The sequence below is a fragment of the Haliaeetus albicilla genome, chromosome 13 (assembly GCF_947461875.1).
Source record: "Haliaeetus albicilla chromosome 13, bHalAlb1.1, whole genome shotgun sequence".
Classification (NCBI taxonomy): Eukaryota; Metazoa; Chordata; class Aves; order Accipitriformes; family Accipitridae; genus Haliaeetus; species Haliaeetus albicilla.
This window is the reverse complement of record NC_091495.1, coordinates 35,472,294-35,487,385: the sequence shown is the minus strand read 5'-3', so window position 1 is coordinate 35,487,385 and position 15,092 is coordinate 35,472,294. Positions and strand designations below refer to the sequence as shown.

Sequence of the window (15,092 nt, the reverse complement as noted above, 5' to 3'; positions counted from 1 at the left end):
TCTATTTTCTTAATTATTTTCCTGTTCAACTTTTCCATTATAATCAGGACGTATGTTCTATTACAAGTATAGCTACTTCCCCACCCCCTCAAAATCCTGCTCTAAAAAGACATTTAAAAAAATTAATTCCAATTAAACTTTCCACAGAATCCAGCAGAAACTTTGTTATGCAATCTGTTAACTCCAGAGATCTCCAGGTATCACAGCAATGGAAAAAAGTGGGTAAAAAATCCTAGAATAAACAGCTAGATATTATATGTATAATTTTAGCTTATTCTAGGAGTTCTCTTATTTCAGGCTTTTCTTTTTTTTTTCCCTCCTGGTTTTTTTTAAGTAGCAACAGGTGGTGATCAAACTTATTTTGGATATTGCAAGCTTTACGTGGCCAGCTGGCATGCTGTCCAGCCTCCTAAGAATGCTTTTCTGGTCAGGGCTTTTCAGGGGTTACCATGACAAACATCTGGTAATTGCATGGGACAGCAAACAGCCAAGTTTTCCCTATGTTCTCCATTGTACAGCTTTTAGTCTACATTCCAAAATATGTATCTTTTTATGTTGCAAACAACTTTCAGAATATTAGAAAAAAGGTAACGTTTTCTGTCTTTGTAAGAGAAAGATACCAGAATGGTACATGTCTTTATAAATCAGGAAGTACTCTCACAAATTAGTCTATTATTTCATTCTACTTGCTGCATTAAAAAAAATCTTGACTGCAAACCAAAGTTTTCTTTTTTTTAACCACTTTTCCTTGTATTCTGTTACTTTGTCCCAGCGCTCTGGTATTTGTTCAGAGACCCTTCAGTACCAGCAGATCCACTGAGGCTCTACAAAATCGAAGTATAACTTGACAGTAGTAGTAGCTACCTTAGATGTTCTGTACACATGGGTTTCATTTTAAACACACACCAAAACCCTTCACATAGGAGCTCAGCATGTTTTCACCAGCAGCATCCAGCAGGGACCACATGTTCCCCATCCTGTATACTTTCATGCATTCCTAGTCCCGAACTTGGAGGAACTCCAGCCACTGCTTTATCCCTTTTTCCCTCAGAATCCAGATAACAAGACTCAAAGCTCCAGGGAAAGAAAAGATGGCAAATCATGGGGTCCTCATGTTCAGAAGAGACAAAAAGTAATCAAATTCTGAGTATGTGTATATGTGTATCTTGCTCAGGATGATGTCAAGCAGTTAGTTCACAGTGGAGAAGCAAACTGAAAAGTATCTGAAAATTGAAGGGCCAATCATTCAAACTGTATGTCTGACCCTAAGGGTCTCAAAGTGTAATTGTTAGAAAATGTATAAGATGAGTTCCATGTGGCTACAGGAATTCTACTAAAATATGTTGCCAGGAGAGCTTATGATCTAGTTGCACAGGATCATAATACTAGTTGGAGATTTTACCTTAATGTCTAAAACTATCTTTATACAATTGGCAAATCTTTTCAGAGGCTGAAAGAGGGTGAAACTTATTTTCCCTGGGATCGTGCATCAAAGGATTATCATGCATCTGAGTATTCTGCAGAAGAAATTCAGTATGTCCAAGTAGTCCAATATTCTTCAAATATCTTCACTGTGCTCCAATAAGCACTCACTGCCTTTTTTCCAGAAAGAGATGAAGAATGGCTATTTCGGCAGCAAACAGCATTAGAGCAGCTGGACTTCTATTCCTCAACTGTTCGCAGTGCGAGTCAGAGGCAGGCTGCTCCTGCCACCAAAGGTGTTACTGTGGTGGTGGTTGGGACCTCCTCCCAACACCTTGCCCCTGCCAATCTCATTACCTGCAATGGTAATCTAGCAGCTGTCACATCTACCTCCCCACACATACCATAGTAGCAGCTCAGACCTCTAAATTGGGCAGTAATAACTTTTCCCTGCTCTCCCCACCTCTGGGTAGATAATGAGCACATCTGACAGCATAGCACAACTGTCCCATTCCTTCCTTCTAAATTAATTCCCAATTTCAGTTGTTATTGTCCATCCTGCTCTCTTATGCAACGTTACATCCATTCCCCCAGCAAGTTTCCTATCTCTATATTTCTGTAGCAAATAGAGAAAAGCAAATGATAATTTCATAGAATCACAGAGTCACGTCATGGTTGAGGTTGGTAGGCAGCTCTGGAGGTTGTCTTATCCAACCTCCCTGCTCACACAGAGCCAGTGTGGTTTCACCAGTGCTACAGAGAGGGGAAGCACCACCTCCCTCAACCTGCTGGCAACACTTGTCCTAATGCAGCCCAGGACATCATTAGCCTTCTTTGCCACAAGGGCATATTTCTAGCTCATGTTCATCTTGGTGTCCACCAGGACCCCCATGTCCTTTTCTGCAAATCTGCTTTCCAGCTAGTCACACCCCCAGTATATACTGGTGCCTGGGGGTTGCGCTTGGTGCCAAGGGGACTTTGCACTTCCCCTTGTTGCACTTCATGAGGCTCCTGTCAGCCCATTTCTCCAGACTGTTGAAGTCCTTCTGGATGGCAGCACAACCTTCTGGTGTATCAGACACTCCTCTCAGTTTTGTGTCATCAGCAAACTTGCTACACTCTGCCCCATCATCCAATTGTCAATGAAGATGTTGAACAGGATTTGAACCAGTACTGATCCCTGGGGTACACTGCTAGTTACTGGCCTCCAACTAGACTTCATGCCACTCATCACCACCCTCTGAGGTTCCCATTCAGGCAGTTTTCAAGCCTCCTCACTGTCTGCTCATCCAGCCCATACTTCATCAGCTTCTCTATGAGGATGTTATGGAAGACAGCTTTGAAAGCCTTACTGAAGTCACAGTAGACAATATCCACTGCTCCCCCCTCACCTTACAAACCACTAATTTTATCATAGATGTTTATTGAATTGGTCAAGCATGACTTCCCCTTAGTGAATCCATACTGACTACTCCAGACTAATACCTTGTCATTTATGTGTCTGGAAATAGTTTCCAGGATTAACTGCTCCATCACCTTCCCAGGGATTGAGGTGAAGCTGACCAGCCTGTAGTTCCCTGGGTCCTCCTTCTTGCCCTTTCTGAAGGGCCTTTTCCTCAGAAATTTATAGAAACTATGTCTTCTTGGCCAGCTAGAGATAGGAACAATTACTGAACAGATATTGTAAGGCAACATATAAAAAACACCCAAGCTGCAGCTACAAAGACAACTTGTGCCTCACTTCATTTCATATTCTGCCAAACACTAAGTGTCTTAGATTAAGAAGTCTGCTGTTGATTCAGGTGTTCTTCCTTCAAAGGGAAGGCAATGGCTGATAAGAGCAGAGACAAGAGTATTTTTTCACATCAGCACATGAAAAGACCTGAGCAACTCTTCACTCACCCAAAAATGTTTCTATCGGACAACCTCTGCAAAATCAGTAAATCTTTCTTCAGTTATTCACCTAGGTTGAATGATCAGCATATTCATACGCTGATCATGCTCACAATCTAGCAAATTCATCAGTGCATGGCTTCCCTGCACAGAGGTATTGACCTTGCATTATCTTAATCTGTTTATATACTACCTATGTTACTATACCTTTCAGAAGTAGAAGGAGTTACTTTCAAGTTAGGAGTATTGCTTAGAACATTAAGCAGCTTTTGGATTCCAACTAGCTACATGGATCTCAAGCTTGGTAATTACCATGACCAACTTATCAGCACTTTTTTTTTGGAGCAGAAACAGAAATAAAAACATCACAAGGCATTCCTTAGTGCATTTTGCAGACTTGTGCACCTTATGTGAGAAATAAATATAATGGTGAATATGCATGTCAGAGTGCAGCAAGAGCAGGCTGCTACAAAAGGGAAAATGAGTGAGAAGCCAGTGGTGGTCATGGCACAGTGTCGTCACTGACCAGGGCACTGTCCCACTGTATCTGAATAGGGTGGGCAGAGTAGTGTGCTGATAACAAGGTCCATTGACCGTCCCAGAAAAAGTGAGGTGATGAACCAGGTCCAGGGTCCATCCTGGGAGTCCAGTCAGGAGCAGCAGGACATGGAGCCAGATACAGGGCTGGAGGCAGGACTGCAACATGGATCAGCTGGAGACAGAACTCAAGGCAAACTATCTACAATGTAGGTCAAGATCCACGCAGGAAACAAGGCCGGAGGCAAGACTTGAGACAGGTACATCAATAACATAGTTCAGGCAAGGACTAAATGTCCAGGCCTGAGCTTAAATGGAGTGCCTGAAGCAAGAAGCAGAGAGTGCATGGGTGGGGGGTCCAAGGCTGATCAGGGCAATTAAGGCCCAGTGGTGTGCTCAGGCCCCTCATAGTGCAGTCTGTAACTTTCAAGACATATCTGAAAATCTGTGACCAAGCCAGGCCATGCAATTAGCGTCACAAAGAATGAAGCTTTACTGCACCATGACTTTAGTCACATTTTAATGATGAGCACAGAAGGTCCACATCAGTGCCTAAAAGCTTTGCAGAAGATCTGAAATCCGTCTTGGGGAAGAAAAGCTTACGCTGCTTCAAATTCTAGAACCTCTCTTAGGGAAGTGACTCTTTGGAATGAATCATGCAAGGGAAAGAGCAAACTGCTGCAGAAATCTGGACAACTGATTTTTCTCAATATCATCAGGCAGTCATGAAGATGAGGGTATTCATGTAACTTTGCCAGTGAATGTGAGCTGGTGCTACAACTACGTGTTTAGTCAATATTCAAAATGCATTTAACAAAGTCAAGAAGGCAACACTTTAAATTGATAGTTTCCTCTTAACATAGTGAATGAAAGAAACTTCCTTTCTTCTGGATGCTTTAATGCGCAGAATTATCTAATCTACAAGTGGGAGGAAATGAGAAATTAAAAGGATCGAGACTGGTAGAACAGAATTGAAAACTGTCACGTGAAATTTAAGTGACAAATGAACATATTAAAGCAGCTGGTATTTAGTCTAGTCTGCCATTTTGGGTTGTTATGGGTTTACTGTGTAAGGGAATGGAATTTTCCTCAATTCCTAAGTTTCTGCACTTTTTCTATGCATTGGTTTTACAGAACTGGGATATTCTGTCTCTCACTGCCCTGTATGTTCATGAACCTAGTCACTAAAAACAGGCAGTCTGAATCTTTCTTGGTAATCCTAAAGCTGGTAACTTTAACATTCTTCTCATTCAGATTCCCACTGCACCTCAGTCTAACTCCTGTGTTCACTGCTTCCACCTTGGACCCAAGAGAAGGTATTTTTACTTGTTCTCCAAGTAGCCGATCTGTTAGACAAGATAGACTTAAATTGCTCTTCACAATGCCTTGGAAGTTGGCCAAAGGTCATTATCTTACCCTAATGCATGTATTCATAAAGCCTCATAGTTCATTATCCTAACTTGGAAGAAGAGTAGCCAGAGTTGGTTCTTCTTCCAAAAAGATCTATTTTCCTTGGTTCTTTATTTGTAAGTATGCTTTGTAGATTGTCTGGAGCTTTTCTTAGCTACAGTTATAAATGAGGAGAATGCAGGAGAAGCATAAAAATATTCAAAACCTTCAGATGAAACTTTACAAATCCATGCATTTCAAAGCAAATGAAGCAGGAGTCTAAGTAAATCCAAAAGTCACTAGCAGCATCCAAGATTCCCTCATTTATTGGCAAGATGACCTGGCTGTGTGAGGTTGGCTGACAACATCAGAGAGTTAAAATGCCTTTTCTTGTACCACCTTCAGAGGAACCCATAACACTCTCTGGCACTCTCTGAAGCAATCTTGGAATGCCTCCAGATTGTCAATAGTAAAAGAAACAGACAGATTCACAGCTTTATCCAGTAAGAATAATGAAAATGGAAGTTGCAAAATACTCTCACCAACTTCAAGAACAAAGGAAAAGATAAATTAAATGAACTTTCACTGGAAAAAAATGTAGTTTGATAATACAGACTGAATGGAAAAATTCTTGTGGAAGTCAGAGAGAAAAAAAAAAAAAATATATATATATATTCAAAACCTATAAAGCTGCAGGCCAGGATAACATGTCTGAAGATTTACTCTAAGCAAAGATCAAAAAAGAACCTGAGCATCCTGCTGATTCCTCAGTCAATGATGAGGAAAGGAATGCATGTCAGAAGAATAAAAAAAGGAACCGTCATCAAAGAAACTGAATAAAGAAACAACTAAAAGTCCCAGGGAAACTGTGCAGAGTTACTCTGAAAATTATTTCCCATGCTTTCAACTGCAGCTTTCAAGAGCACCATGCTGCAGGGTTTTTTTCCCTGTTTAATCAGAATTTCTTACTTTACAGTATTATTAAAGAAAGTAAAAATGGATAGAACTCATTAAGGGCAACAAGCAGATTAAACAAAAGCAAAACAGTTTTCACTGTGGATGTCTAGGGCAAATATTTAGAACAAAATCAACAAACAATAAAGTTGAGATCTTGCAGTTAGTGTTACTATCCACAACACTGCAAACAGTATAAATGAGAAGGTGGACTTACCTTTGCTATATTTCAAGAACACTGGACAAAGATTTCACTAAACAAACCCTATTCTGGCAAACCCAAAGCAGAAACAAAGAGAGGTCATTCCAGAGGGACCATTCAAAACACAGTAATGGCTGATGCACCAGCTTTACAAATCAACAACTTTAAGAGATTAAAGATACTGGCCCACCATAAGATTGTTTAGGAACTAATCTCTCCTGTAAGCACCCAACAGTGCAAGAGATGAACTGGATTTGATTGGACAAGACCTAAGAACAAAAAAAAAAAAAGCAAAAGTTTTCAGTCTGTGTAATGGTATAGTAGACCTAACACTTCAGTGCAGACTTGTTCCAAGTTCAGATAGAGCTTTCCAAACTCAGCTGCTTCACATTTATTTATGTGAAAAACACCTGGTGAACACATTAGGAAAAAGTGAACAGTTTTCTTCCTTATGAGAACTCAAGAATAGATTTTAAAATACAGAAGACTCAATCTCTGGTCTGAGCAATGAGTGAAAATTTCATTTTTAAAAATTGTTTGTCTTTTTTTTCCTGAAAGTTACTAGCAAGTGAAAAATCATGATTTATTTTCTCTATTTCTTCTCTACAACAGTTACTACCATTGATCACTGTGTAATGTGTAATAAACACACACACATATACATAATACCTAATAAGCACCCTTAAAATATGTGTCATTAAGGACTTGAATTACTTTTTTGAAGTTTGGCTAATAGAACTCAGTGGATACTAGAATACACTGACTCTGCCAAATTAAATATAGAGCAAGAACATACATAAATTATTCCTCTCTTCATTTAATTGATTGCCCAGATTTTACACTTTAACTATTTTACCATTCACCTGCTCTACTTATATTAGTATTTAGAAACAAAGAGACAGATAAGTGATCTGTGAAAAGCTTTCTACTTTTTCATTACTCTTCAGCAACACAGTTTGAGCAGCTTATTAGAAAAACATAAGAAGGTAACAGATTCCAACCCCAGCAGTCTCTAGTTTCATTACTTTCTGACATTCAGTGTAGGTAATACAGCAATGCTTTTGGCAAGAACATATATGCCCCCTATAGATTTAATGTATTCCTACCACAGAAAGATGGAAATAAACGAAAGGTTCATTAAGCATTTCCTAAATAGAAAATTCAGTACTAGAAAAATTATATTAAATCTTTCAATAAGTATATGTTTACATACACACAAAGCAAATATGAAATTATTCTTTAAAACTTAAACATCCTCCTGTCCAAACCCCTTTTCTTTTAAACATAATCTTTCAGCCTGCACAACAGAGGCTGCCCCAAGTATTTCCTTTCCTGAGCAATGTTCCCTCCCCACCACTCTCTCCCTTTGTCCCACAGCTTTCCCAGGTACAACACTGAAAGGTTTTTAGAAAAAGTGTAGCAGTTTATTCTGAGTTTAGGATAAAGTATTATGCAAATTTATAGCACTACATACATGATTTGTAATAATGTTGTTACAATGACATTTGTATTTTAAAAGCTGGAAGATAAATTTTACCTCCTTTAGTTGTAATGACATGCTGTTTTGGAAATACCATAGCATTCAGTTCAATATACTATTTTGTATATCTAATTAGATCTACAAAGGTACGCAAACATGGGTGATAAATCTTGACCATTTAATGGCTTCCACATAACTAACTACAACTGAGGAACCAGCATTTTGTTTGGTCTCTTAAAATTAGTAAATTCCAACTAGCCTTTAATTTTCTTTTTTAAAGGCCTGACTGTAGATCTGATTCCACATCCAAATTTCTACTGGTATACCACAGCAAGTATGACAATTCTGAATAAAGATAAAGCATGGCTTTTTATTCCAAGGTACCTAATTCAGCCTTACCTCAGTGTTCTTAAATCCCACAGTTTTATGCCATCACCTGCAGCTGTGGTCATGAAAAGATTGTAAGCTTCAGGTTGCTGAGTGCTGAAGGATGACCCCTGTAAAATACGAAATCAGTTTCAGGTAACTATTCTTGCGGTGCTAAATATTTATAGAGTCATAAAATATCTTAAATTAGAAGGGACCCATAGGGTGTCCAACTCCCTGCTCGTTACCTAAAACTAAACCTTATGACTAAGAGCATTGTCCAGATGCTCCCCAAACTCTTACAGGTTTGGTGCTGTGACCACTTCCCTGGGGAGCCGGTTCCAGTGACCAACCACCCTCTCAGTGAAGAATTTATTCCATGTAAAAAATAAACAATGAATGTTTGTTAGGTTATGTGATAAAAAGCTTGTCTGCACACACACAAAGGAGTGCAGAGGAAAGTTGGCATGTGGAGGAACCCCTATAACCCAGTCAGAGATATGGAGCACTTCTCAGCGTTGTCCCAGGACAGCCATGAGCCCTTTGGTCCAGGGGTGACACCCACCATGATGAGTCAATGGGAGAGGCTCTCTGGGTCATCTCACAGACTGATGGGGATTACTACCTATCAGGGTATGGGATTCATTATGGGATGTAGGGGAAAATCATTCTGTGATTGCACAAGACATTATGGGATGTTTAGGGGAGGAAATAAGGGTGGGGAAAGGGAGAGATCAAAAAGTAGTCCAACATTTAATTATAAGCCATGTTTAGCTCTGGCATAAGTGGGCACACTTCCCATTGACTTCAGTAGCAATTGCATTCATTCATAACAGGACTGATTTTGGCTTTGTACCTTTAAATAATTAAATCCAGTCTATCTTTAAACCTCTGATTTTTTAACATCCATATTGGCAAATCCTGTCCTTTTTGCTGGCTACAAACTTCTTTCTCCAGGGAACTAAATATAAACAGTTAAAACTCCTTTTTTCCTTCCCCCACCATTCACATTCTTGATTTGGCTGAATACATCACAGAAACCTCAAGGCCATTTCCCGCAATCAGTGCTTGACTGCCAGGAATCTTCTATTCGTTATGAAAACTGGCGTATAGCTGGAAAATGCTCTAGTATTTAGTCAATAGAATTCCCCAAACGGCAAGACAAAGCAGGGCACTCCGCATTAAAAAGACTATAGGAGCTTTCATTTACTTTGCTTCAAGCAGGTTTCCTTCCTAAACTAAGGATTACCACAGCGTGCTCTAACAGATGAACTAAAATGCACTGTGCAACAGATTTCCCAACAAAGTCTACACATTCTCACATTAGCTGTGTATAACTATAAAAAAAGAGTAATTGTAAAAGAGAAAGACAATAGTTGTTCAAAGGATAGTATTCATTAAAAGTTAGAGAGCCTCCCTTCTTTTTGTGTTTTTGAAACTTTTACTCACTATCCCTTTCTTCAGTCAGCAGTGATCACAGAGTGCAATACAAAAAGTTCTACTGACACAAACACATTTACTTCACGCACTACTCCTTTACTTTAGAACACACTTACAGTAATACAGGTAAGAAGAAGTGTAATCTCTTTGTTCCTTTCCTGCCCTGGCACTTTTTTAGTAATATACTTTACTAATACAAAGCTATACTTGTATCTTCAAACTATATTTGCCACTGAATATTGCTGTAGAAGACAAGAAAATATATACTAGTTGGGATAATACACAGGTTGAATTTTATTTATCTCTTTGTGCTTTTACAGTCCATTAATTTATGATAATCTATAATTTATAAGAATCTAATGCAAAAAGTAGCGTGTTCTAACATACTCTTCAAGCTATATTCATTCTGACAGACAAATCATTTGTCTATGCCTCATCGTCTTCCTCATCCACCACTGTAATTCTTCTTCAGCTTCTCTCTAGACTAACTACATTGCAACTTCTACATAAAATTTTGCTTTAAGGACATGGTTCAACAGAATCCCTATCTCATTCACTAATTCCATATGAACACCACTGATATCCAAACAGTGCAGCTGGCTTATGCTAAAGGCATTGATTAATAGATGTCTCAGAAAACACTCCACATCTTCCAGGGAAGCACATACCTTCAGATAGGTTTGTCACTATGGCTAGGAAAAAGTTAACTAACTGAAACTTCTGAGTTGCCTATTACATTTTTCAGCCTTCACATCATGTACATTTCCTGATTAATGGACCAATGACTTTTGAAACAAAAGGGTCTAGGCAGAAAACTAGAGACTTTGTTGTTTCTCTGAAAATGAATGTAATCTATAACTGTGTTTGCTAGCAGAACATAATAGCATCCAAATATTTGTGGTTGATACTGATAGATTCCTGTTCAAAGAGCACGCTTTGCAGCACTACAAATGTATTGCTAACACTAAAGCTCTGAATCTGTGTGGTCTGATCTCAAATTGCCATCTATTTCTGTATCTCAGAGGTTCCTAACTCTAAAACAGGAACAGGTTTTGATATTTCAATCAATTCATTATACTATGTTTCTTAAAAGTTAGTATGCAAAACAATGGAACCATGAAAAGTCACATAATACTTTGGTAATCATTGATAATCAAGTTCCATTAGTTGATCCTATTTATCAAACCAAAATCATCAAGTTGGAAATCACTGGTTGAACAAAACAACTTAGCGCAGTGTAAATCCCTTATTATCAGCTTAGGATGCTTGCCTTGATAGGCTTGGTGTAAGATGGCTAAAGACTACTTATCAGAGTGAGGTGAAGCTACTACAGCCAGAAAGGCAACATTCGCTCATTGCCTCAGAATGAGCTTAATGACATCACTTGGGTCTAGTAACACCCTGCACTAAAATATCATAAGCAGTTCTGAGAGTAGGGTCTGGAAACCAGACACAGGTTCAGGGAATAACAGAGTGACCCTCAACACCAGCCGATGACTGAAAAGTGGGAGATTTCCACCAGTTTCCTCAGGCTGAGGAGACCAATGAAGCTCTTTCCACCAGCTCCTAAGCAAGCGCTCTGAAAAGTAAGCTATTACACAAACCTGCAGCAGTATCACCACCGCACCTCCGCAGGACCATGTATTTAGCCCAGTTTCCTCATGAAATGATGCTTATGCAATTGTACTCTCTGCTGATTCCCACCCAGAATTTTTTTTAACCTGCTTCACTATTTAAATCCAATCTGACAGAGAGATAAAGGTCTTACAATAATTATGTTTCCACAAGATACATGTAAATGAGTTATTAGCAGAGAGAAATTCAAACCAGCACAGCCATTAAGGAAAGTGATTTTGTTTGCAAGCCATTAACCAGCCAACACAACAGTAATTTACAACAGGTGTGCAGTCTGGCATGCCTCTCAGTCAACTAGTAATTAGGACATGACAAGAAGATAAGGTTGTGATGGGGAGGGCTGTTTAGGGAACAAAACTGAAAGTGCATGTGGTGGAGAGGTGAAGGTTATAAAAAACACAATAGTCAAATTGGAGTTTTTGTGGTGGATTTGGAAGGTGATATTTAAGGACACAGCCTTAAAATCCTTTAGAAAGGGTGCTTAATTAGTTTTGTTACTGCTGGAAGAACCTGTATACAAAGAAAGGCAAGCTTTGTATTGTCATTATATGGTATGCCCTGAGCGCTTCAGGGGAATTTGGTGCTAAAATGCTTTTTAAGGAAACAAAAATACGCTGAGGTTTGGAGTAATACATATTAATATGCTCAATTAAATCAAGATTATAGAGGTTCTAAGCAAGCAGTATAAGGCCTAAAGTTCTGCAAGCAATTTAATTGTGCAAGCTTTAATCATATACGGAGCTTCAAGAACTAGGCATGTCTTTTGTGGTTTCCCCTCCTGAACTTTGGTAGCCAAAGTTGTGCTATTTTGGGTCCAGGAATAAGGGTTCTTTATGTATCAAATCCTAAATAACTGTACTAATCTAAAGTAGATGATAAATGGGAAGTAATGTGCCACAAGTAATACAAATACATAAACAAAAATCTGGTAGTAAGCACACTACCCAGAACAACTTCTTCCTTACGTGAGATTCCCTAGGTGAGGGTTTTTTTGTTACGATTTTGCCCAGCTTCCTCTTTTCCTTCTACTGTTTTTCTTTATCCAATACTTTACATTTGTCATAGCCCCATAAGTCTAGCTCTAAAATGGCCTTTTTATAAGTTTCAGAATACCTATCTCCCATCTGAGAGATGCTTGCTACTATCTTGCTCTGATTTGCCTTCCCTGGTGGTGACAAAAGAACAAAAATTCACAGCACAAAATACTGTTCTGTAGAATATAAGGAAAGACCTGAAGAAAACACAGTCAAGTCACTGAAATACTATAGATGGAAAGGCATAGTGTGAAAATATTTATATATCTGTTGGCATACATATATATACAGTGTATATATATAGACATACATTACTCTCAACCACTGTTGCAATTTAAGTTTTTCAAGTCAATGTATTCATTATTCTTCATCTCACTATAAACATGTAACAACATAGGGCAGCTTCTTACCTTGTGCAAACAGGGAAACTACGGTCTTTAAAGACTTACCAGCCAAGATTTTTTTCTTACATTTCTTTCTGCTCTGAGTCACAGTAATGACAATTTTTCCCCAGCTTCCATTCAATTTTTGTAATTTTTCTTCAGCATTATACTATTGAATTTTTCATTTCTGAAGTAATCCTTTGCATTAAAAGCTGAGTTTAAAATGGGAAGACTTTCTAACTGTGCTACTGCCTTTTATTTAAAGATGTTTAGAATTATTCTTTGTACTAAAGCAGAAGTCCCAGCCTTCTGGGAGTGAGCTTTACCGATACTGCTCTCTTCAGTTCCCTGCATCCTTCTCCTCCCTCATGGCCATTATTTCCCCAAATCTAGTTTCTTCCAGTCCTTGCATCTGTCTCCTCTGGACTCTTGCAAGACACTGAGGTTCAAGGTGGTGAGAAGGGAAGACATAATCAGGGCAAAGAAGCTCTGGGAACAACACTAACTACATGGTTGTGGGTGACTGGAACAGCATGGGGCAGGGAGGATTCTACTAGAGTGAAGGAATTAAGTATGAGAAGGAGGAGAAAGGAAAGAGGTTGTAGGAGATAGAGAAGTGAAGACTCATAGCTGGAGAGGCAGAGCACCTGTAATGATATAGAGAGACACAGCCTAGCTTCAACTGGTGACATAGCTTTGGAGATGTAAACTGGCCAAGCGGCACAGGATCAGAGGTGCAGGCTTCAGCCATAGGATGGTTATTCTGGAGCTCCAGCAAACTGTCAGGAAGCTTGAGGCAGTACAGTTTTCACAGAGGTTGCCAATGAGAAAGGGAGAAGAGTGACAAGATAGAAGACAAGCTGGAAGCCCCATCTGGTTGCTGCCACTGTTCTTGTCTCCAAGGAAGAGGGAGAAGAGTCAGTAAGGATGGGCAGAACCACCACCAGATGCACACCTCACCTGAAAAGAAGGACCACTGCAGCAATTTGCTAGCCTACAATAGCAAACATTCCATGTACTTATTCTATATATGTGCACTGTGTGACTACATACTCTACATTCATCTGCAATATTTTACAAAGTGTTAAGAAGAACTGAGATTACCTTGCATAATTCAAGCTTCAGATAAGGGACAAGTTTTCATCAACTGTACTTACAACTGTACAGAAGGTTGCTGACTGAATATCTCAGGCAAGGATACAGTCTGATTTTACGACCTAATTACAGTCAGAAAGATTCAAAACATTCCTGCTAAAGAAAGATAAGCTGTGGCAAGTAATGATTCAGTAGAGTGTTTTATAATTTTCAGCATACAATTACTGGATCAAGGCTTCATCACAGGGATAACTGCCACTGAAACAAGGGATGTGCTATACTCTACAAAACGTAAAGTGATGATTCTGACCACTGACAGTCATTAGAGAATTGGCGGGGGGGGTGGTGGTGGTGAACTCATTGATTTTAGCCAGTATATTTTGGGCAGATTTCAAGAGAAGGAACTATAAAGAATTCTACTCTGGCTTCACTGCAATTACTGCAGATTTTGATAAGCAAAACAAGGGTTTCTTGATTCTTGAGAGACAGAAGACTTTTGCATTCATTTTATTTAAAAGGCCACAGAGAGAGATTTTCAAATTTACACACAGCATTCTGCATATTTTTATAAGTCTACAAAATATTTTAGCATATTATCTTAATGTAAATGCACATGTGTATTTACTCAACAGCTTTAAACTATACACTGTAATAAAATAGTTGATGTGTAATTTTCCTATTGACTTATCTAAAGTATTAATTTTATATAACTGAAAAAATAGAGAACCTTGATCTATAATTTAAAAAAAAAAATGGTCAATTTTATTTGCTATACCACATACCTCTAGGTTTTTTCCCCAAGTGAATACTTGCCCACAGCTTTAAAGTTTTTCTTGATTAAATAACCTGAAGCCACTAAGCTGACCAAGCAAAAAGAAAAGCCAGAACTTTAAGCCTGTATGTGTTACAAATAGTACTGAAATAGTTAGCACAATTTTAAGTGTTTTACCAGATCACATCTCTCAGGAAAACCCACAAAGACTTCTACAAAAGTAGTAATAAGGAACTGTTTTAAACCCACAGAAGCAAGGACTTTCCAATTGGGAATGAAGAACCCTACTCAACCAAACCTAACACAGTAGGCATTCCAGCATGTACAATACTGTAAGACCTCCAAACATTCAAATCAATCTTCAAGTAAAAAAAAAGAGCAAGGATGAGGGCTTTTAAGTAAGTCATCTATTCTATTGCTACTGAGCAATTTTTTTTTTTGGTTGCTGTTTCCGAAGTTTCAGAATAAATCAGAAAACTTCAGATTCAAC

At 38.7% G+C, this 15,092-nt stretch overlaps 1 protein-coding gene across 1 annotated transcript in view; it reads right to left on the bottom strand.

The window, feature by feature from the left end:
* The window catches only part of WDR27 (WD repeat domain 27), a 132,362-nt gene that overhangs the window by 80,697 nt on the left and 36,573 nt on the right, over nt 1–15,092 (bottom strand). Inside the window, exon 21 of the mRNA XM_069800816.1 lies at nt 8,277–8,374. Within this exon, the coding sequence (XP_069656917.1) occupies nt 8,277–8,374 (98 nt within the window). The remainder of the gene's footprint in view (nt 1–8,276; nt 8,375–15,092) is intronic.